Source organism: Panthera tigris, chromosome D1 (assembly GCF_018350195.1).
Source record: "Panthera tigris isolate Pti1 chromosome D1, P.tigris_Pti1_mat1.1, whole genome shotgun sequence".
NCBI lineage: Eukaryota > Metazoa > Chordata > Mammalia > Carnivora > Felidae > Panthera > Panthera tigris.
The window spans coordinates 15,912,032-15,932,919 of NC_056669.1; the positions used below are offsets into that span (position 1 = coordinate 15,912,032).

The following is a 20,888-nucleotide window of genomic DNA, read 5'->3' on the forward strand; positions in this document are numbered from 1 at the left end:
AAGGTCTTTGTGTCATATAACACCCACCAGAGAACATCCATCATGGAAGAGGCACTACCACACAAAGTAGAAGAAACTGACTTGGCCGGCTAGCCTCTTGGCTAGCCTTGGCTAACCCTTGGCCTCTGCCCTTGGCCTCTGCCCTTGGCCATCCCAAAACAGCAACGTTGGGGGTTATAAACGTAGCTATGGCAGCAGCGGTAAAGGCTGTACTTAGGTACAACAGTGTGGGCTCCCACCAAGGCTGGAGTAGATTTTGTTGCTGCTGAAACAGTCCAATGCTGAGCCTCCTATGTGGTACCCTCCCTAGAGGAAACCAAGGAGTCCCTTCTTGGCCAGTTAATTACATTGGATCCCCTCCAGATGAAACCTGGAAAGGACTTGATTCATTTCATACGAGTGGGTACACGTTCTGGGCGTGGATTTGACTTTCTTGCCTGCAAAGCTCACCATCCACGAGTTCGCATACTGGCGGATCCATCAGCATCAGATCCTGCGTAGCATCACTAGGGACCATGGGACCTACTTGATTTATTTATTTTTTTAATTTTTGTAACGTTTATTCATTTTTGAGAGAAAGAGAGACAGAGCATGAGTGGGAGAGGGGCAGAGAGAGAGGGAGACACAGAACTGGAAGCAGGCTCCAGGCTCTGAGCTGTCAACACAGAGCCCGATGCGGGGGGCTTGAACTCACGGATCATGAGATCATGACCTGAGCTGAAGCCGGACGCCTAACCGACTGAGCCACCCAGGCGCCCCGCATGGGACCTACTTTATAACAAAGGTATATGGACACGTGACCATAGGATCCATTGGTAGTTTGTCCCCAGGAGGTAGAATCCATGCATCCGGGAACTAAGGGTTGGAAATAAGAGTATTCGTGCTTACCATTACTCCCAGTGAACCATTCAGGGAATTCGTGCTTCCTGTCCCCATAACTCTAGACTCTGAGTTTCTAGAGGCCATGGTTTCCAGAAGCAGGATGCTTCCATCATGGTATCCAGCAAGAGTTCCATTAAACTAAGCTATAACTGTTCCCTACCATGGCCAAGAGACTGGGAGGCAAAAAAAAAAAGATTCTCTTGGAGCGCCTGGCTGGATCAGTCAGTAGAGCATGTGACTCTTGATCTCAGGGCTGTGAGTTCAAGCCCCACATTGGGCATAGAGCTTACTTTAAAGAAAAAAAAAAAATGATTCACTCTCCCAGCAGAAGGAATCTCTCTTTATCATCAGGAGGAATCAAGGCTGCAGGGAACAGGAGAATACATACAAAATGGAGGGGTTCACTGCCTGAAAAGGCCAGGCGACCAGACTCTTGGGGCTCAGACTCCTCAAGCTAAGTCTTCCCGTGGGTTAGCAGAAGTGCTAGCCGAGGCTGGGAGCAATCCAGAATACGGGTAACAAAGGAGGGAGATGACTACCAGATGGGGCCCCAGAACTGCGGTAGAGCGGGACCGCAATTTGTCCCACTAACTTGCCATTTATAAGCTTCTCCGGGAAAAGAGATCAAGCAGAGTCCTGAAATGGTTGTTTAAGGATAGGGTGAAATTATTACACAGCAAGGGGTGAACTTCGCATCCAAGACTAGATGATGGGCCTGGTGCCTCAATTCGGGACCGTCCGGAGAGGTCGTCCCAGCCTGAGAACTCCCTGTGGGATTGGCCGAGCTCTCTGTTGCTACCGTGACTTAGTGCCCCTTCTTCCTGTGCCCCCTCACTGGGCCTCCCGCACACAAGTCTCCATCTCAGAGTTTGCTTCCCAGAGAACCCCAATGATGACGGTGCACGTTCAGAGATAAGAAGGTAACCACGAGAAGGAAACAGTTCACAAAGTTAAAAGTGGTTTTCTCTAGGGAGAGGAATAGGGCTGAGGCGAGGTGGGGTAGGAGGCTGTCGTTATGTACCCTTCCGTGCCCTTCGTTCTTTGTAACATGTGCATGTATTAATTCTGTCATTAAAACCTTTTTTCACTTCAACTTTTCTTTAAGTTGTTCTTTTTTTCGGTTGTTTGTTTGTTTTTAAGTAGGCTCAACACCCAGCATGGAGCCTGGTGCAGGGCCAGAACTCACAACCCCAAGATCAAGACCTGAGCTGAGATCAGGAGTCGTTCGCTTAACTGATTGAGCCACCCAGGTGCCCCAAAGATTTTTTTTTCATTTTTTTAATGTTTTTATTTATTTTTGAGAGAGAGAGACAGAGTACAAGCGGGACAGGGGCAGAGAGAGAGAGAGGGATACACAGAATCGGAAGTAGGATCCAGGCCCTGAGCTGTCAGCACAGAGCCCGACGCGGAGCTCGAACTCACGAACCGCGAGATCATGACCTGAGCCGAAGTCGGACTCATTCAACTGAGCCACCCAGGCGCCCCAAGATTTTTATTTTTAAGTAATCTCTACACCCAACGTGGGACTCGAACCCACAACCCAGAGATCAAGAGTCGCATGTTCCTTCCACTGACCGAGTCAGCCGTGCGCCCCTAAGCTTTTTTAAAGAAGTTGACACCATCAGGGCACCTGGATGGCTCAGTCGGTTAAGCCACCGACTCTCTGTTTTGGCTCAGGTCATGATGTCACAGCTCGTGAGTTCGATCCCCTGTGTTGGGCTCTGTGCTGACCGTGTAGAGCTTGCTTGGGATTCTCTCTCTCCCTCTCTCTCTGCCCCTTCCCCACTCGTGCACTCACTCTCTCTCTCTCTCTCTCTCAAAATAAACAAATAAGCTTAAAAAAAAAACAGGTTCTAAGAATTTCATACTGTTGCTCTTTGATTTAAACCTTTCAACTGTTTCCCATTGCACTTAGAATAATCCTTAAGAATTTTTAACATGGTTCCTAAATCCCTCCCCGTGTGGTCCCTGCTGAGTTGTCCTACCTCATTTCTTGACACCTTCTGACTCTCTCAGTTACCAGCCTTCTGGACTTCTAGATTCTCACATGGGCCATTCTTCCTAACCCGAGCTTCAAACATGCCTGCTCCATCTGGAGGAATACCTTAACCCGTCCTCCCCTCTGCCTGGTTCACTCTTACCGGGCCCATCGGATTTCTGCTTGGATGTCACGTCCTCAGGGACACCGTCGCTGCCCCCCAAACTGTATTAGGCTCCCCCCCCTTATCATCCCCAGGGCACCTGTATATCCTCTTTCTTAGTATCAGTCTCCTGAAATCGTCCACTTAACATCCACAAGGACTGTTAACAGCTGTCATTACCAGGACCCGGCACATAACTACAGCCTAATAGATATTATATATTTGCAAAGTGAGTTTTGCCAACATGTCTTGTAGAGTCCCAGCTCTGTACCCTTCAACAGGTTAGGTAACCCGTCCGAGCCGCGGTGTGCTCAAGTATAAGATGGGGATAAAAGCAATACCTACCTTGGAGGGTTGTTTTGGGCATTAAATGAGATGTGTTGGCAAAGCCCTGAGCACAGTGCCCGGCATAAAATGAGCATTTGATTTATGCAAGCTTAAAAATAAAGGCTGTATCAATCTGGCAGCAGCAGATTTTGAGACTCTCACCCTGGACCCTTCCCAACACTGAATGTTGTGTTTTTAAATATTTTTGTAGGGGCACCAGAGCGGCTCAGTTGGTGAAGCGTCCAACTCTTGATTTCGACTCAGGTCATGATCTCACAGTGTGTGGGATCGAGCTTCGCGTCAGGCCCCGCACCCACAGTGCGGGGTCCGCTTGGGATTCTCTCTCTTCCTTCTCTCTCTGCCCCTCCCTCTCTCTTTATCTCTCTCAAAATCAATAAATAAACATTTAAAAAAATAAAGTATTTTTGTCACTATCATGGGCCAAAAAGAAAAAAACAACAAACCACCAAAAACGGTTTTAAGCCAATTTGTAGTTCCAAGCCAGGTTTTGCCAATAAGACGTCTGCACCTTTGCTGTTCCATGGCAGACACACCATAAAGAAAGCAAGGGGGGCGGCACCTGGCTGGCTGAGTGGGTGGAGCATGCAACTTCTGATCTCAGGGTTGTAAGTTCAAGCCCCATGTTGGGGGTAGAGATTACTTTAAATCCTTTTTTTTTTTTTAAGCGCTTTCTTCCTTGTCACAGCTTATTTGGGGAGAGGGGGCATTTGAGAAGGGGGGGTCCCAATGCGGGACAAGGCCCCGGGCAGTTAAATTGCAGGTATTTTTTATTTCACCCCCAGGTTTTGCCAGAGTGCTCTTGCTTGTGCTATGGGAAGATGAAGATATGGGGCCCATGTCTCCCCAGCCAACCCAGGTGGCCGCCTCTGCCTCGAACGTTTCCAAGTGACGTAGAACCCCGCAGGCCCAGAGGCCCCTGCACACTTCCTGTGTGGGGTTGTCACTCGCCTCCCCTCCCAGCCTTGGGTGCCTGCTTCAGAAAATGGTGAGTCTCCCCCTAACAAGGCCCCCTGTATCATCCCGGCATTGGGAACAATGGCCTCAGGGTCCTCACCTGCAGCAGGGGGGTTGAACAAGTCCTCTGGTTTCTTTTTCAGAAGTGCTGAGCCACCAGCCTCCACCATCTTAGGTAGAATTCAGGGTCCATCCGGTGAGAGAATGATGCCATCGGGAAGCCTCTGGAGAGTTCTGGGACTCTGTCTCCTGTCAGGTAAGTAGGATGAAATGAGAAAGGGTCGTACTTCTCCAGGCTGTGGGAAGGCCCACAGCCTCCCTTGGTGATGCCCAGTGGTACCAAGGGAGCCTCATTTACCAGAAGGTATAAGGAACTATTTGTGCTATGTTAGGCTGGGGATCCAAGACGGCAGGCTGACGAACGAGATATGGGACGGACGCATGGGCCACCACTCAGGGAACATTTGGGATCGTAGCTATTGAAAACAAAGAAGTCTCTCTGCCTCCAAGGACAGGCTTGTTCGTCAGTGAACTACCCAGCCTTTAAGAACTAACACAAAAGAGATGAGAAGAGCAGAGAGCTAAACCCGAAGTGGGGGGCGGGGGGGGGGGGGTACAGCAAGGTTGGTCTCTGAGACAAAACATACCTCATAATTTTCAGTCCTTTTCAGGTGACTAAGAACTTTCGATTAATTGAGTCCTTTTTGAAGCAAGGGAGAATATAGGCAGGTAAACGACCGAGAGCAATTCCACATCTCATAGGAGATAAGATTTAAAAAAAAAAAAAAAAAGTTGCCATTTATTAAGTGCCAGAGACTGGCTAAAGAAAACTTTTTTACATGCATCAACTAATTTAATTCTTAGCTTCATCTTGGAAGGAGAAGGTTACATCCCCTGTTTTGTAGATGAAGAAACTGGTGTGCAGAGATGTTACATAACTTTGTTGAAAACCGCACAGCTAGTCGGTGCTAAAGCTGACCCGGGAAGCCAGGACTGTCTGTCTAGAAGGCCTGTGCCCTTCAAGGCTACGTGATGCAAAATGGTTCACGACGGCTTTAGTTCAGAGGCCTAGAAAATGCTATCAGAGCTGGGGCTCCTATCTCAGAGCCACAGCCATGGTGTCTCTGCTTCCTGCTTCACTGTGAGTTTCTCAGGCTTGAACGCTCACACAAATCACCTGGGATTCTGGAGCTCCTGCTCCAGTAGGACCAGAGTGGGGATCGCCATTCTGCCTTTCGAGGAAGCTCTTGCGTTTATAAGTCTGCTGCCGGTCCCAGGAACACATTTTGAGTGTCAAGGGGCAGGACGTGACTCCTGCAAGGAGAGGTCAGGCATTTTCTTCAAGGCTTATAATATAAACGATGCTTTCTGGGGTGGGGGGGGGGGGATGGAAAGAGAGCGAGATGAAGTACCAAAGTCCCGGGCATCCCTAAAGATCTGGCATCACGAAAATGTGCCCAGTCGGCTCTGGGTGGGTGGAGGGGTCTCACTCGATGCTGTTGGTAAAAAAAAAAAAGGGAGGCCCGGGTATACGGAGAACTTAAAGACAACACGAGGGAAGCTGGTCGTCGTAATGAATCCAGGTTATTGCTGAGTGAGGAGCCCAGTGGAAGTGTGACCAGGCTCTTCAACACACAGGCTCTAACGGAGGAGTAATTGTAGTTTCAAATATCTCCATCTCTGGCTCGAGCAGAAAACAGATGGAAAAACTGAACCATCAGACAAGCGGGAGCCAGAGACGGAACAAGAATCTCAACGCGCGTACCTAAACAAAAGCTTGTTTTTCTTCCACAGTCCGATTTTCAAAAACGGAGGCTAGGCTGCAAAATTCGTTTGCCATTTCCCTGGTGGCCTGAAAAGGAGTCTCAGCTTTTTCTAACTCTTGGTCAAATATTGAGTGTTCATGTTTAACGCTAGATGCTTCTTCGCTTTGTTTCGTCCCAATGGGCCAGGAACTGGACACTGGTCCGTACCCAGCAGTTCATGTCACTTATCTGGGGTACAGGTATGACTCTGGTCCAGGGGTGGTTCCGACATGGCCAAACTAGACCACATTACTCGTTCTGCTTGGAATTTCAGGCACCCACAACATTGACTAACTCTTTTTTTTTTTTTTTTTCCTTATTTGTTTTCTAGTTGGCGCTTGGGGGCAGGAAGGTAAGAATATGCTTTCTTTCCTTGTTATGCAATCAGCCCAGCAGTCTTTTTGTTTTTATGAGTGGAGCTTTTGCTAGACCCCACCCCCACCCCCTCATTTCTCAGCCCCCTCCCCCCCCCCCCCCCCCCCCCCCCCCCGAGCTTCCACAGAGACCTATTAAAGGAGTTTTTACTATCTGGTCAGTCCAGAGGTAGTTACAGCAAGAGGAAAGGAACAGAGATCCCAGGAAAAATGAGTTTTAGTTATTTTTTTTTTAATTTTTTTAACATTTATTTATTTTTGAGAGACAGAGACAGAGAGAGACAGAGCACAAGCGGGGGAGGGGCAGGGAGAGAGGCACACACGCAGAATCCAAAGCAGGCTCCAGGCTCCAAGCTGTCAGCACAGAGCCCAACGCGGGGCTCGAACCCACGAACTGTGAGATCATGACCTGAGCTGAAATCAACGTTTTAACGGACTGAGCCACCCAGGCGCCCCAATGGTAACTATTTGAAAGAAAAAACTTGGAACTGTTCAGGTTGAAAGTGCTGAAAGTTTTCATTTGTTTGCACTTCATATTTGATGTGGAATCTTGTAGAGGATAGGAACGTATACACGGGCATGCGGCGAATAAGCCTCTGGGTGCAGGTTTAGAGTCACGTGTCCAAATGCTCTGAATGTGTGTGTGCATGTGCGTTCCTGTGTGCACACGCGTGTGAGCACGCCTGGCCGGGACTTATTTCCCAATCACAGCGGTAGAGTCAGGAATGTCCCAATATCGGAAGCCTTTCTGTTCAATCAGCTCCTCCGAGCTGCCGTGAAGCAATTTTGGGTTAAAAGGAGGCCACTGCGCCCGTCTACATTCCGTGACACTGCCTCTTTTGTAATATTTTTAGAACACTGTCTTTCTTTTTTTCCCATGCAGCATGCTTTAATGTTACCTTATTTCTTTTTAATTTTTCAATGTTTATTTTTGAGAGAGAGAGAGACAGACAGCATGAGCAGGGGAGGGGCAGAGAGAGAGGGAGACACAGCATCCAAGGCAGGCTCCAGGCTCTGAGCCGTCGGCCCAGAGCCCGACGCGGGGCTGGAACTCACGAACCGTGAGATCATGACCTGAGCCAGAGGCGGACGCTTAACGGACTGAGCCACGCAGGCGCCCCTAACGTTACCTTCTTGACAGATGGAGCACGTCGAAAGCACTGACATGCTTCGGGATAACTAATCTCTTCTGCATGCCGTTGCCATTTACAGTTGATTTTCTTTCTCATCGATTTATGTGCAATGCAGAGCTTCATTTTCTTCCCCAGCTTTATTGAGATATAATTGACGTATAGCACAATGGAAGTTTAAGGTGTATGATGTAATGACTTGCTATTGCAAAATGACTACTTAGGATCTATTTTTGTAAATCGCCATCAGTTGTTTAATGTAGGAGGTAGGGCCCAAAACAACTTTTCCTATACAGCCATGAAGAATTTGGAGATCCGCCGTTCTCTTTCTTTCTTTCTTTCTTTCTTTCAATCTGGAAAATTACATTTTAATACCATAGAGAATTTTTTTTTTAATGTTTATTTTTGAGAGAGAGAGAGACAGAGACGGAGTGTGAGCGGGGGAAGGGCAGAGAGAGAGGGAGACACAGAATCCGAAGCAGGCTCCAGGATCCATGCTGTCAGCACAGAGCCCGACGCGGGGCTCGAGCTCACGGACTGTGAGATCATGACCTGAGCCGAAGTCGGACGCTTAACCGACTGAGCCATTCAGGTGCTCCAATAGAGAATTTGAAAGATGAATATAAACTTGTCCATAATCATTTCACCAGTCATCAACATGACTGACCTGTTGACGCAGTCCAAGGATGCATTTCTTTTTCCTTTTCTTTTTCTTTTCTTTTTGTTTGAGTGGAGTTGACACACAGTGTTACATTAGTACCAGAAGGTCCTAACCCAGGGGAACAGGGTCTGTTCTTGGTAGCTGATACAAGGGTAGCTAACAATTGCTTATCATTTCCTTTTCAGACAACGACGACCCTTCAGGTAAGAGGATTTTCACTCTACACGACCTCTTTTCAAACGTGAGACAAAAAGGTATTGAGGACAATCATATTAATAATGAGAACTACTAGACGAAAACAACAATGGTCTACCGGTAGGATCTATCGGGGATGGGCCTGCGTTTGTTGCTAACTGTCACGGATCCCTGAGCATACATTCTGGGAAGTGTGGATAGAAGCCACTGGGAGTTTCTGTATAAATCACAAATTCATCTTTTTATATTTTTTAATGCTTATTTCTTGTTTAAACGTGGTAATTTATTTTATGTGGCTGTTTAAATCCATGGCTTAAAAATGTTCAAAAGGCATTTTAATTTTTTTTTAATGTTTATTAATTTTTGAGAGAGAGGGAGAGACAGTGAACAGGGGAAGAGCAGAGAGAGAGGGAGACAGAATCCGAAGCAGGCTCCAGGCTCCGAGCTGTCAGCACAGAGCCCCACGCGGGGCCCGAACCCACGAACCGTGAGATCCTGACCTGAGCCGAGGTCGGACGTTTCACAGACTGAGCCCCCCAGGCGCCCCTCAAAAGGCCTCTCAAATTTAAAAAAAAAATTTTTTTTTTTAATTAAAAAAAATTGGGGCGCCTGGGTGGCTCAGTCGGTTGAGCGTCCGACTTCGGCTCAGGTCACGATCTCGTGGTCCGTGAGTTCGAGCCCCGCGTCGGGCTCTGGGCCGATGGCCCGGAGCCTGGAGCCTGCTTCTGATTCTGTGTCTCCCTCTCTCTCTGCCCCTCCCCTGTTCATGCTCTGTCTCTCTCTGTCTCAAAAATAAATAAATGTTAAAAAAAAAAATTAAAAATACATTTTTCTGACCTGGTGGTGGATAAGATCCCTTAAAATAGGCAAGTCAGCACACATTTATAAACCGTTCATGATACTACCACCTTACATAATTTTTAAATTCCAAAACACAAATATTCACTGTATAACATACTGCTGAGCAGTAAGATTAGTTTCCCTCTAATATATATACTTTGTATGGATTCTTAATTTGTAGGGCCCTGCAAAGTTATTTAAACTGAACCAATAAAAACTACAAACTAGAGAGGTAAAAGGAGTTGAAATAGAACACTATTCACCTCTGAAACTAGTTTTAGAGTTGGTTTCTCCAGAGAGAATTTGTAAAATTTCTTACGCTAATCTGCATTAAAGTTTCTATTTCAACTCCAGTGTATAAACATATGTCCTATTTTTAAATCAATAGAGGTTACACTTAGCATAAAATAAACCACAGGTTGTCCCCCAGATTTCTTAAGAATGTTTCTGTCAGGCCCACAATAAATAAGAGAAATGAGGCTCGGTGTTTTTGTTTTTGGTTTTGGTTTTGGTTTTGGTTTTGGTTTGGTTTTGGGAAAAGGGGGTAGAAGGAATGGAATCCAAATACCTTTATTTAATCATTGTGTATCTAGGGGCTCCCGGGTGGTTCAGTCAGTTAAGTGTCCGACTTCGGCTCAGGTCATGATCTCATGGGTCGTGGGTTTGAGCCTCGCATCGGGCTCTGTGCTGACAGCTCAGAGCCTGGAGCCTGCTTTGGATTCTGTGTCTCCCTCTGTCTCTGCCCCTCCCCTTCTCATGCTCTGTCTCTGTCTCTCTCTCAAAAATAAACAAACATGAAAAAAAAATGTGTATCTAGAATTAGTTTAGAACTGTAGACTTTTAAGTAGGGCAGATAGCCTGAGAGCCAGCAGATAATGTCTATTTATTTTTGAGAGAGAGAAAGACGGAGCACGAGGCAGGGAGGGGCAGAGAGGGAATCACAGATTCCAAAGCAGGCTCCAGGCTCCGAGCTGCCAGCACAGAGCCCGACATAGGGCTCGAACTCAAGAACCGTGAGATCACGCCCTGAGCCAAAGTCAGGTGCTTAACCGACTGAGCCACCCAGGCGCCCCGTACATTTCTTTTTCAAACAAACACCAAGCAGAGTGAAATGTCTATTTACTTTTAAATTATTTTACGTATGATTTCTAGTTTATATAACATTTCTAAGAAATAGTTTTGAAAAATTATTTCTAAGTCCAAATAGTATCAACTATCTACGTCATTATACTCAAATCCCAACTATTAGCAGATAGACAAATCTGGAGAATGACTTGTTTACATCCCACATGATCTCAGCCAGAGAGCTGCCTGAGCAACTGGGTCAGAACTCAGTCCTGTTCTCCATTGTAGCAGGACCCCAAGAAGGAAAGGAAGAAAGTAACTAACATTTTTCTTAAGCATCTGCTATATGCCATTCATTTTCACCCTCATAATCCATTAACCACTCACAAATACCCTGTGAGGTTGGTGTTTTATCTCCATTTCACAGATGAATAAACTGAGGCTCAGAGAAGTTCAATGACTTGCCCTGGGTCACACAGCCTAAAGCAGATCTGAGATTCAAACACGGGGCTTCTGATTCAGTCCAATGCCCTGTCCCTAACAGCCTACTATAGCAGAAAGCCCCCAACAGAGAAAAAGCGGTCTCTGAGCACCTCTCCTCTCTTCCAGCTGCCACATCCAGGCTTCAGCATAACCTAGTGCCGCCCTGTGTCCCGGCCACAAACCTTCCAGAAAACAAAGAGGCGCCCCAGCCCCACCTCCCAGGACAACATGGCCTGCTGTGGGGAATGTGCCTGGGCCCCAAATTATATATACTAGCGGCTCTTCGTTGTCCACACCAATACTGCCTCCCTCTAACAAAAAATAACTGAGAGTTGATTATACTCAGGAGATAGTTCAAAACAAAGCCACCTTTTACGGGAGGAACCATTCCCTTGAAAGGAGTGCAGTCCTTTACACAATTTAAAGGCAACAACAGGAAAGTGGTAGAGAATAAGAAAGCTGTTTGATCTCCTATGAGGGATTCTGTTCATCATAAGAGAGAACTTCTGAATGATGAAAAATAGGTAAGCCCAAGGATCAGTGGCTCAGAGATCTCCTGACGACGAGTGAGGGTCTTTATCTCTGAGAAGACCCTTTCGTGTCTAACCAGAATACGGTTCGCGCCAATGCAGGAGAATGAGCTTGAAGACTGAGAATTGTTCACCTTTAGGGTTTTAAGACTTCCCGCACTCCCGTGGATCTGGATTTAGAAACGCGTGCCGGTATAACCTCAATCTGATGCATCCGAGCTACGTCTAGGAGCATACTTGGTGCGCCGAGTACACGACTTACCTTCAAGGCTTGGGGCTCACTAAAGGATGGGCCTTCTTTGGCCGTTCTGGGGGGATAGTTTCTAGCCCCACTTGAAAATCTGTGTCTACAACTGAAACTTAAGCCAAGGTTATTTTCTTACTGTGCTTTCTTTTTCTCATGTTCTGGTGAAGAGCCACCTCCACAGACATCTGCCTCCGCACGTAAGTTCAGCTGTCTTTCATGGGTGCCCTCAGGATGCCGGTGGGTGGCTAGAGGAGAAGGAATTGGTCGGGAGAGATTAACCCCAAGAACTCAGGTCCTTCCAGTATCACATCTCCAACTCCCGTTTTGGAAATATTCCCAAAGGGACTTTTTTCTAGACTTTCCTTTACTTCCATCCTCCCCTTTTCTGTCTGTCTCTCTCTCTCTCCCCCAAAAATAAACACTAAAAAAACTACAAAAAAAAAAAAAAAAAAGGTTGTCCAGTTCCCCTTTGCCTTCGGATTCCCTCTTTCACGCCCTGTAGCCAGCAGACATCCCCTTCGACAAGAAAACCCAAGGCCTGGGTGACAAATGACCTTCTGTATCAGGTTGGTTCTTTGTGACTAATTTGCCTTTGCCAAAATCTTACTGGTTTCTCCCTCCGATTTCCCTTCTCTCCTCTCCCATTTCCCAGGGTATAAAGTCTCCATTTCTGGAACCACAGTGGTGCTGACATGCCCTGAGGATTTGGGAAGTGAATCAATAAAATGGGAAAGAAATGGTGACCTCTTGCCCAATGAATATGGAGAACAGCTATTTCTGGATGGTTTTTCAGAAATGGAAGACAGTGGTTATTATGCCTGCTATACAAGCAACACGCTAGAGAAGAACTATCTCTACCTGAAAGCAAGAGGTAATATAGGACCATTAGAAAGGACCACTTCAAGAGGGTGTTCTCAATTATTTCCCCTAACTCAACTCACAGTCCCCTGGCATCTTTGTGTTCCTCTTACACTCAATCTGAGACTCTTAGGGGCCACACAGTGTCAGCGTTTTCTGAAATCTAGATTAAACACCAATGTGGGGTCATCTGGGTGAACTCAGCATTAGATCTAAAACAACAACTTCCCAAGAGACAGGATTGCATCGTTTGCATTCTATTGAATCCAGAATTATGGCTCATAGATATGGGTTCAGCTGATGCTTTATCCAGAGATAAATTCTTCAGAAAGATTCGCAAAGCCGCTACAAAAAAGTGTCGGGGCACTTGGGTGGCTCAGTCGGTTAAGCGCCCGATTCTTGATTTCGGCTCGTGGCATGATCTCATGGTTTGTGAGATCGAGCCCCAAGTCAGGATCGGCACTGACAGCTCAGAGCCTGCTTGGGATTTTCTCTCTTTCTCTCTCTCTCTCTCTCTCTCTCTCTTTCTCGGCCCCTCCCCCATTCATGCTCCCTCTCTCTCTCTCTCTTTCTTAAAAATAAGTAAACACTTATAAATAAATACACGAATAATAAAGCGTCATAAACTAGGGCATAGTAATAACAGCTAACATTTTCTTTTTTTTTTTTTAATTTTTTTTTAACTTTTTTTTTAATTTATTTTTGAGAGAGGGAGAGACAGAGCATGAACAGGGGAGGGTCAGAGAGAGGGAGATACAGAATCCGAAACAGGCTCCAGGCTCCGAGCTGTCAGCACAGAGCCCGACGCGGGGCTCGAACTCACGGACCGCGAGATCATGACCTGAGCCGAAGTCGGCCGCTTAACCGACTGAGCCACCCAGGCGCCCCAACAGCTAACATTTTCTGAGTGCTTGTTAAGCTCCAAGGGCTGTATACCAAACACTTGCCAGGAACTTTTTTTTCATCTAGCCCTCGCAACAACAATACGAGTTAAGTACTATTTTATTCCCATTTTATACAAAAGGAAACAGAGCCTTTGAGAGTTGAAAACACTTCTCACAATCCTCACAGCTAGTAAGTTGCGCAGAGCTGGGACTTGAACCCAGGACTGTCTGACTCCAAGGCCTCTATCCATAACCGTCCTCCTTTGCTTGTTGTTACAAACTTTGGAAGGTCCGGCTCCGGCCACGGCAAGCGTGAGAGTAAGAAAGGGAAAATCGCCTTTATGGGTTCCTTGCTGGGGTCTACTGTTCTGTGTCTTCTTTTCCCGGTGATTTCTCTTCTTCTCCCCTCCCCCTGTCCCCCACAGTGTGTCAGAACTGCATGGAGGTGGATCTGATGGCAGTGGCCGCGATCATCGTGGCTGATGTCTGTATCACTCTGGGGTTGCTGCTGCTGGTATATTGTTGGAGCAAGAATAAAAAGGCCAGTTCCGTGACCATGATGCGAGGACCAGGTGCAGGCGGCAGGCCCAGGGGTAAGACCGCGGGCTTCAGTCGGAAAAGAGTCCCACCAAAAGGAAAGTCCAGCCGGGGTGGCAAGTCCACAGCCAGGTCAAGACAGCTCCTATAGAACATTCACCGTGTGGCCAGCATCTGGACGGAGGGGTTCACATCTCAGATCACTTCTCTTTCCCGTCCTAGAAAAGTACAAAAAGCTTATTAACGGGATGGCTTCCCCAAATGCCTGAGTGTTCTGGAGTAACCAGATTCCCCTCCCAGTCTGTGGGGACAGAGACTTTGGGATACTGGCGCCCGCCTTCTCCTTTCCCTTACCCGTAGGAAAGGAAACATGAAAGGACTTTGAGCTGAGGAAAGTCATACAATGATAGAGAGTGTGGGGGTCGTTAGAGATGGGATGAAAGGAAGCAAGAGAAAGAACGGCCAAGATGGAAAAAGAGGAGACAGAGACGAGAGAACAGATCTGGGTCTCGTTGCCATGAGATGGGTGTTCCCTCTAGAAACTAATCCTTCCCCCACCCCCTCCCCTGCAGGACAAAACAAGGAGAAACCACCACCTGTGCCCAATCCAGACTACGAGGTAACAAGGGACGGGGTGGGGGGAGCTTTCTAGGGGAGAAGGGGACAGGTGGGACCGTCTAGCTTGCCCTCCAGACCCTTCGAAGCCCCTCACTCAAAGCTCCAGGACAACCCGCCTTGTGCCCGCCTGTGCCTCCTTCGTGATGGAACAGGGCCATTTCCAAGGCCGTGTGGCTTCTACAACCATGGCCTGGGGAGGGAAACAGCGCTCCTATTTCTGTGGCTGATTCGTTAGCACAGGGGAGACCACACCCGCACGTTCTAACGTGACACATTCGGGACTGATGTCCCACCTGCGCGCACCGGTACCGTCACACCCGTTGTTGAAATATCAAAGTACTTCGCTGGTCAACAGCCCCAAGCTTCCTGCCCACCCTGCCCCAACCCACGTACCGCCAGACCTCGCAGCCTCTCCCCCACCAGACTGCCTCCCGATCAGACAGCTAAAGAATTAATGTCTGGCGCGGCAGACCCCCAGCAGGACCGTTCCGACCGGTGGGTGGGTGTGCGCACCACCAATTGCTAAATATTTGGAATAGCACACCTGGGCAAGCTCGACAAATATGTATTTATCGAGCAGCAGCCAAGCATGTGCTATATTCGCTGTCGTATGCGTGAGTGACTTCACTGAATTCCGACAAATGCCCTGAGAGGTGGGTCTTTAGAGTCCCATTTTCGAGATGGGAAAGGTGAGGTTTACGGAAGGCGGCAAGTCTGTTACGAATGGGTGCCTGGTCCAGGTGAGAACTTGAGCCTGCCTCCTGACTCCTAGTCTAAGAGTCTTTCCATTGCACTAAAGCTAGATCTTCAGAGGCCCTTCTTTCTGAGGAACTACCTCCTGCCACCCTGCTGACTACCACCTCTCTATTCCACCCCCAGCCCATCCGGAAAGGCCAGCAGGATCTGTATTCTGGCCTGAATCAGAGAGGCATCTGATGGCTCTTGAGGACGCTGCCTCCCACAGGCCCAGGTCTGGCTTCTTCGGGGCCTGCTGTTCCCTGTACCCTGAGTAAATCTTGGACCCCAGAAGAGAACAGCTCCTCTGCCTTCTGGAGAGCTCACACCCTGCAGCCTTCTCGCCAGCTCCTTCCATCCTGCCTTCTCTGTTGGCGCTCAGTCCTAGAATAGCACAGGCACTATTCACTATTGTGAAACATCATGGCTACCCGCCCCCCCACCTGGACGGCCCCTCGTCTGGGTATTTATTTCTGTTATTCCCACCCCCACCATCACCAGTTCCTTCCTACCCTGCAGGAGAGCCCCCTTCTCCCTTCGCTTCCCCCCTTTCCTGCACAGAAGTTGCCCCCATCCCTAACTATTCCATCTACCTTTCCATTTTCCCAGCTCCGTCTTCGGTGACCCTTTGTGGGGATGGACCGGGTAACTTTGGCAGAGGTCCTGCCCCGTTCGCAGACCCTGGCCCCGAACCAGCCCTCTGGGCCCTCCCCCACGTCTTCCCCGCAGGCCCCTGGATGGTCATTTGCATCTGCGCGAATGCGCTAGGCTCCCTGTCAGCTGAGAGAGAAAAGAAATAAAGTGTATTTGGCTGAAAGAGTTTCCGTCCCTTTTTTCTGGGAGGCCCTCCGAGGCTGCCTTGTTTCCTCAGGTCCTCCCTCCGTTTGACTAAATTCCCAGCTATGATCTCAAATGCATGCGGGTGGGGGCATCATCTGACCCTGTCTTTGGAGAGGGCGTTAGGGAAGAAATAAACAAGAGAACGGGAAAGAAGGGAAAAGATAGTCCCCTGACTAACTTCTCTTGGAGAAAAACGTCAAGGATGGCAGAGAGTGGCTGATGGGCCCCGATTGGAGTGGCCAGTTCAGAAAACGGAGGGACAGAAGCATCAGCCTTCAACGGCAGGAGAAAGCGGCGGATGGGCAGCGTGAGGTGTAAGGGGCTGGGGACCCCGATTTCCACAAGCTGCCTGGGAGAGGAAGCCAGGGCTGAGCCCGGCCCAAGGGGAAGGATGTGCTGGGGAGCAAGCAGGCACCCCTCCCTTCACCTTTTGAGCCAGCAGCCAGAAGGCAGCTGCTGTGGTTTGTCTCAGCAGGATGTGGGCTGGGGGGCCCAGTGGGAGGCCTCGCCCTGACCCAGCGCCCAGCGCTCCGTCTACACCCGGCGGAGGCTGGAGCTGTGACAAGCCCCAGCGGGCCCCCTTCTCCCTCTCTGCGCTCAGAAACCTCCCTGCTCACCACAGGGCTATTTCTGCGTGTGGCCGTGACCGAAAAGGCCATTCGCGGTTAGCAGCCTGCCACATGGCGTGCACACTCAGCCTCGGCCGGCTCGTTGGGACCGTGTTATGTGTCGGTCCCTGTTAAAGCGACGGTTCTTTGCCTCTGCACGCTCAACACGCAGGCTCACCAGGAGACTCTGTGATGCTGACCATGCCTAGCTGCTGATCAGCAACCTGGCCCTTGTGTCCCTTGATGACGGACACAGGGAGGTATGGCTCGGGGTGATCCAAGCGATAGTAGCCCATGTCTGGTGAACGTTGACTATGCTCTAGAAATCGCCCTTAGCGCCTTCCACGCGTAATCTCATTTTTAATCCTTTCGACAACCCAACGAGGCAGATAAGACAGAGGTTGCCCTGATGGGGTCAGGGGACTCGGAGAGGTTATTTACTGAAGTTGCACGGCTGGTGAGGGACAGCGCTGGAATCAGCAGCCGGGACTGTCCAACTCCAACGCTCTGAGCACCTCCGTGTGCCGGCTGTGACCATACAAAAGTGCTCGCCATTTTTCCGGCTTAAAAGCTCTGTATTTAATCCTTTAGGTACTTCTTCAGCGACTGCTTTTCTCAACACTCGTGTGGCAGACCAGCACTGTGCTGAGCGCTAAGGGGGTGCAAATAAACAGTTTTTGCCTTCAAGGAGCTTGCGATCATAGAAGGGTGGCCAAGAATGCAGAAGGTTGAACACCAACAGAAAAACAAATGAGATTAAGCGGCCGTGAGGGCTGTGGACAGTGTTCCCGGGAGAAGCCGGGAGAGCTGCCGTGGTAGGGAGAGAGCAACACAGAGAAGAGACCTCGCCTGGGCCTTGAAGGGAAGGATGGGTAGAGCTTGAAGACAGAGCAGAAGGCACTCCACTCACTGACGATGAAACAGGTAACCTGGTAAGTAAGCTGTTAGCTATTAAATACGTTGAACTTATATAGTGAAAAACCTTTCCACAGGGGCACCTGGGTGGCTAAATCAGTTGAGCATCCGACTCTTGATTTCGGCTCAGCTCATGATCTCATGATTATGAGATCGAGCCCCACTTCAGGCTCCATGCCAAGCATGGAGCCTGCTTGGGATTCTTTCTCTCTCTCCCTCTCTCTCTGCCCCTCCCTGGCTCATGATGTGTGTGTGTGTGTGTGTGTGTGTGTGTGTGTGTGCCTCAAAACAAACAAACATTAAAAAAAGAAAAAAAAAAAAACTCTCCACAAAGAAAACTCCAGACCAAGAAGACTTCATAGTGAAATCTACCAAACATTGAAGGAAAAAATAATACCAATTCTATACAAACTCTTCCAGAAAATTGAAGAGGGAATACTTACGGCTCACTCTATGGAGACCAAACTCATCCATGTTAATTTTATGTGTCAACCTGGCTCAGATATTTGGTCAAACAGACCTGGATATTGTGGTGAAGGTATATGGGGGGATTTATATTTAAATCAGCAGATTCTGAGTAAAGCTGGTTATCCTTCATAGTGTGGGTGGGTGAGCCTCATCCAATCAGTTGAAGGTCTTACAGAAAAAGCAGACTGAGGTCCCCTGAGGAAGAGAGAAGTTGTCATCTCCAGACTGCCTTTGGACTCAAGCTGCAACATCAACTCTTCCCTGGGTCCCCAGCCTCCTGGTTTACTGCCAGCTTTGGACTTGCCAACCTTCGCAATCAAATGAGCCAGTTCCTTAAAATAAATCCCCCTCTCTGTCTCTTCTCTCTTCCCTCTGTTCCTTTTCTCTATTCCATCTCCTACATACACATCCTGTTGGTTCTGTTTCTCTGGAGAAATTTAATGCCAAATGCTGATATCAAAACCAGGCAAAGACACTACAAGAAAAACAAAAAAAGCCAGCAGACCAATATCCCCTTTGAATAGATGCAAGAATTATTCACTAAGTTTTAACAAATTTAATCTAATAATATATAAAAAGAAGAGGGGAGCCTGGCTGGCTCAGTTGGTAGAGCATGCGACTCTTGATCTCGGGGTCACGAGCTTGAGCCCCATGCTGGATGTAGAGATGACTAAAAAATAAAATACATAAATTCAAAAAATAAACCAACCAACCAACCTATGGCCAATATCATACTTAATGATGAAAGACAATGTTTCCCCCTAAAATCACACATAAGGCAAGAATGTCCTCACTCCGCGTCTATTCAACATGGTACTTGAGGTAGCCAACGCAATAGGCCAAGAAACAGAAGTAAAATACATCCAGTTTAGAAATTGAATAGTTAAACGGTCCTTATTCATAAACACCACGATCATCTGTGTGGAAATTCTGATGAACTTTACAAAAAAAAAAAAAAAAAAGAAGTTACTAGAATTAATACGTGATCTTAGGAAGTTTTCAGGGTACAGGATCAGTATACGAAAACAACTGTATTTCTAGATTCTATCGGTGAACAATTGGAAATTGAGATTTTAAAGGTGCCATATACAATAGCGTCAAAAAATATAAAATACTTAGGGGGTAAATCTGACAAAAGACGTGTTTGTGTATTGGAAGAGTCAGTATCATTAAGAAGTCAATTCTCCCCAAGTTGATCTGTAAATTCAACATGATCCAGATCAAAACCCCAGCAGGTGTTCTGTAGTAACTGAGAAGGTAATTCACATGGGACTACAGAGGACCTAGAATAGCCAGATTACTTTCTTTCAAAGTTGCATCTCAGAGGTGGCTCAGTGGGTTAAGGGTCGAACTTTGGCTCAGGTCATAGTCTCATGGTTCATGAGTTTGAGCTCCACGTGGGGCTCCACACGGACAGTGCAGATCCTGTTTGGGATTCTCTGTCTCTCTCTGCCCCTCTCCTACTTGTTCCCACGTGCAAAGTAAATAAGTAAACTTAAAAAAAAAAGTTGCATCTCAGCCATTCCACTCTTGAGTATTTGTCCAACAGAAATAGAAGCGTATGAGGGGTGCCTGGGTGGCTCAGTCGGTTAAGCGTCTGACTTTGGCTCAGGTCATGATCTCATAATTTGTGGGTCTGAGCCCCACACCGGGCTCTGTGCTGACAGCTCAGAGCCTGGAGCCTGCTTCAGATTCTCCCTCTCTCTCTATCCCTCCCCCATTCACTTTGTCTCTCTCTCATTCTCTCTCTCTCTCTCAGAAATAAATGAACATTAAATTTTTTTAAAAAGGAAATAAAATCATATAGACCACACAATAACTTCTATGGTGACTGGTCATCGTAGCTTTATTTGTAATAGCCCAAACCAGGAAATAACCCAAAAGACTATCAGCAAGTGAATGGATGAACAGGCTGTGGTATATCCATACAGTGGAATACTACTGGACAGTAAAAAGCAGTAAACTATTGATTGATGCACCAAGATGTATGAATTTCAAAATAATTATGCTCAAGTGTAAGAAGCCAGACCAAAAAAGGGTACATGTTACATTATTACACTCCTATATAAATCTCAAAAAACAAAAACTAATCTATAATGACAGAAAGCAGATCAGCGGTTGCCTGGAGGGTGGAGGGATAAGGAGAGAAAGGAGGGAGGGATTGCATGCAAAGGGGCACAAGGAAACTGTTCACGTTGTTGGATATGTTCATTACCTCGCCTGTGGTGTTGTATCACAAGTGCATACATATGTCATAATATCAAACTTTACGCTTTAAATACACGCAGGTTTTTCATGTCGGTTTACCTCAGTAAAGCTATTTTTTCAAAGCACCAAAAAGAGAACCAAAGGGACACAAGTTTCCAGGAGGGCTCAGGTGGAGGGCAGGTTTGTCAACCGTGGCTTCACACTGAAATCACCTTAAGCCGTTTTTAAAGTCCTGATGCCTTAGCCCAAGATAATCAGAATCTTTGGAGATTCCAAAGTGCAGAGGAGTCCCAAGCGCACCCAATGTTGAGGACTGGAGAGAGGTATAGGGGGATGTAAGAGCATACGAGGAATACAAGAGAAGAGTGCAGGGCATGGGAAGGGTACAAGCCTTGGTGCTGTAGAAGCCATGGTTAAGTTGCCCAAGGCGGAGGGAACCCAATGTGAAAGCAGGAGGCAGGTTTCAGAGGACTACGGTAGTAGGGATAGAAAGGGTAGAAATAAACTGTAACCATGATCCAAGCATGTGTAAATTACAAGTTCACAAGTTCAATGTGTAAAT

At 47.6% G+C, this 20,888-nt stretch overlaps 1 protein-coding gene across 1 annotated transcript; it reads left to right on the top strand.

The window, feature by feature from the left end:
* The first annotated feature begins 4,269 nt into the window (after positions 1-4,269).
* CD3E (CD3e molecule) lies at positions 4,270-16,104 on the top strand. The gene is made up of 9 exons (XM_007080392.3): positions 4,270-4,356; positions 4,469-4,581; positions 6,462-6,482; positions 8,481-8,498; positions 11,823-11,852; positions 12,308-12,526; positions 13,823-13,990; positions 14,507-14,553; positions 15,432-16,104. The coding sequence occupies exons 2-9, from the start codon at positions 4,530-4,532 to the stop codon at positions 15,486-15,488; spliced, it is 612 nt and encodes a 203-aa protein (XP_007080454.2). The 5' UTR covers positions 4,270-4,356; positions 4,469-4,529; the 3' UTR covers positions 15,489-16,104.
* The last annotated feature ends 4,784 nt before the right edge of the window (positions 16,105-20,888 follow it).

Bases quoted from the DNA above. Each gene is read 5' to 3' on its own strand.
- CD3E (XM_007080392.3), top strand. From the start codon at position 4,530: ATGATGCCATCGGGAAGCCTCTGGAGAGTTCTGGGACTCTGTCTCCTG. The intron at 11,853-12,307 runs GTAAGTTCAGCT...CCCATTTCCCAG, and splicing joins ACAGACATCTGCCTCCGCAC to GGTATAAAGTCTCCATTTCT. The intron at 13,991-14,506 runs GTAAGACCGCGG...CCTCCCCTGCAG, and splicing joins TGCAGGCGGCAGGCCCAGGG to GACAAAACAAGGAGAAACCA.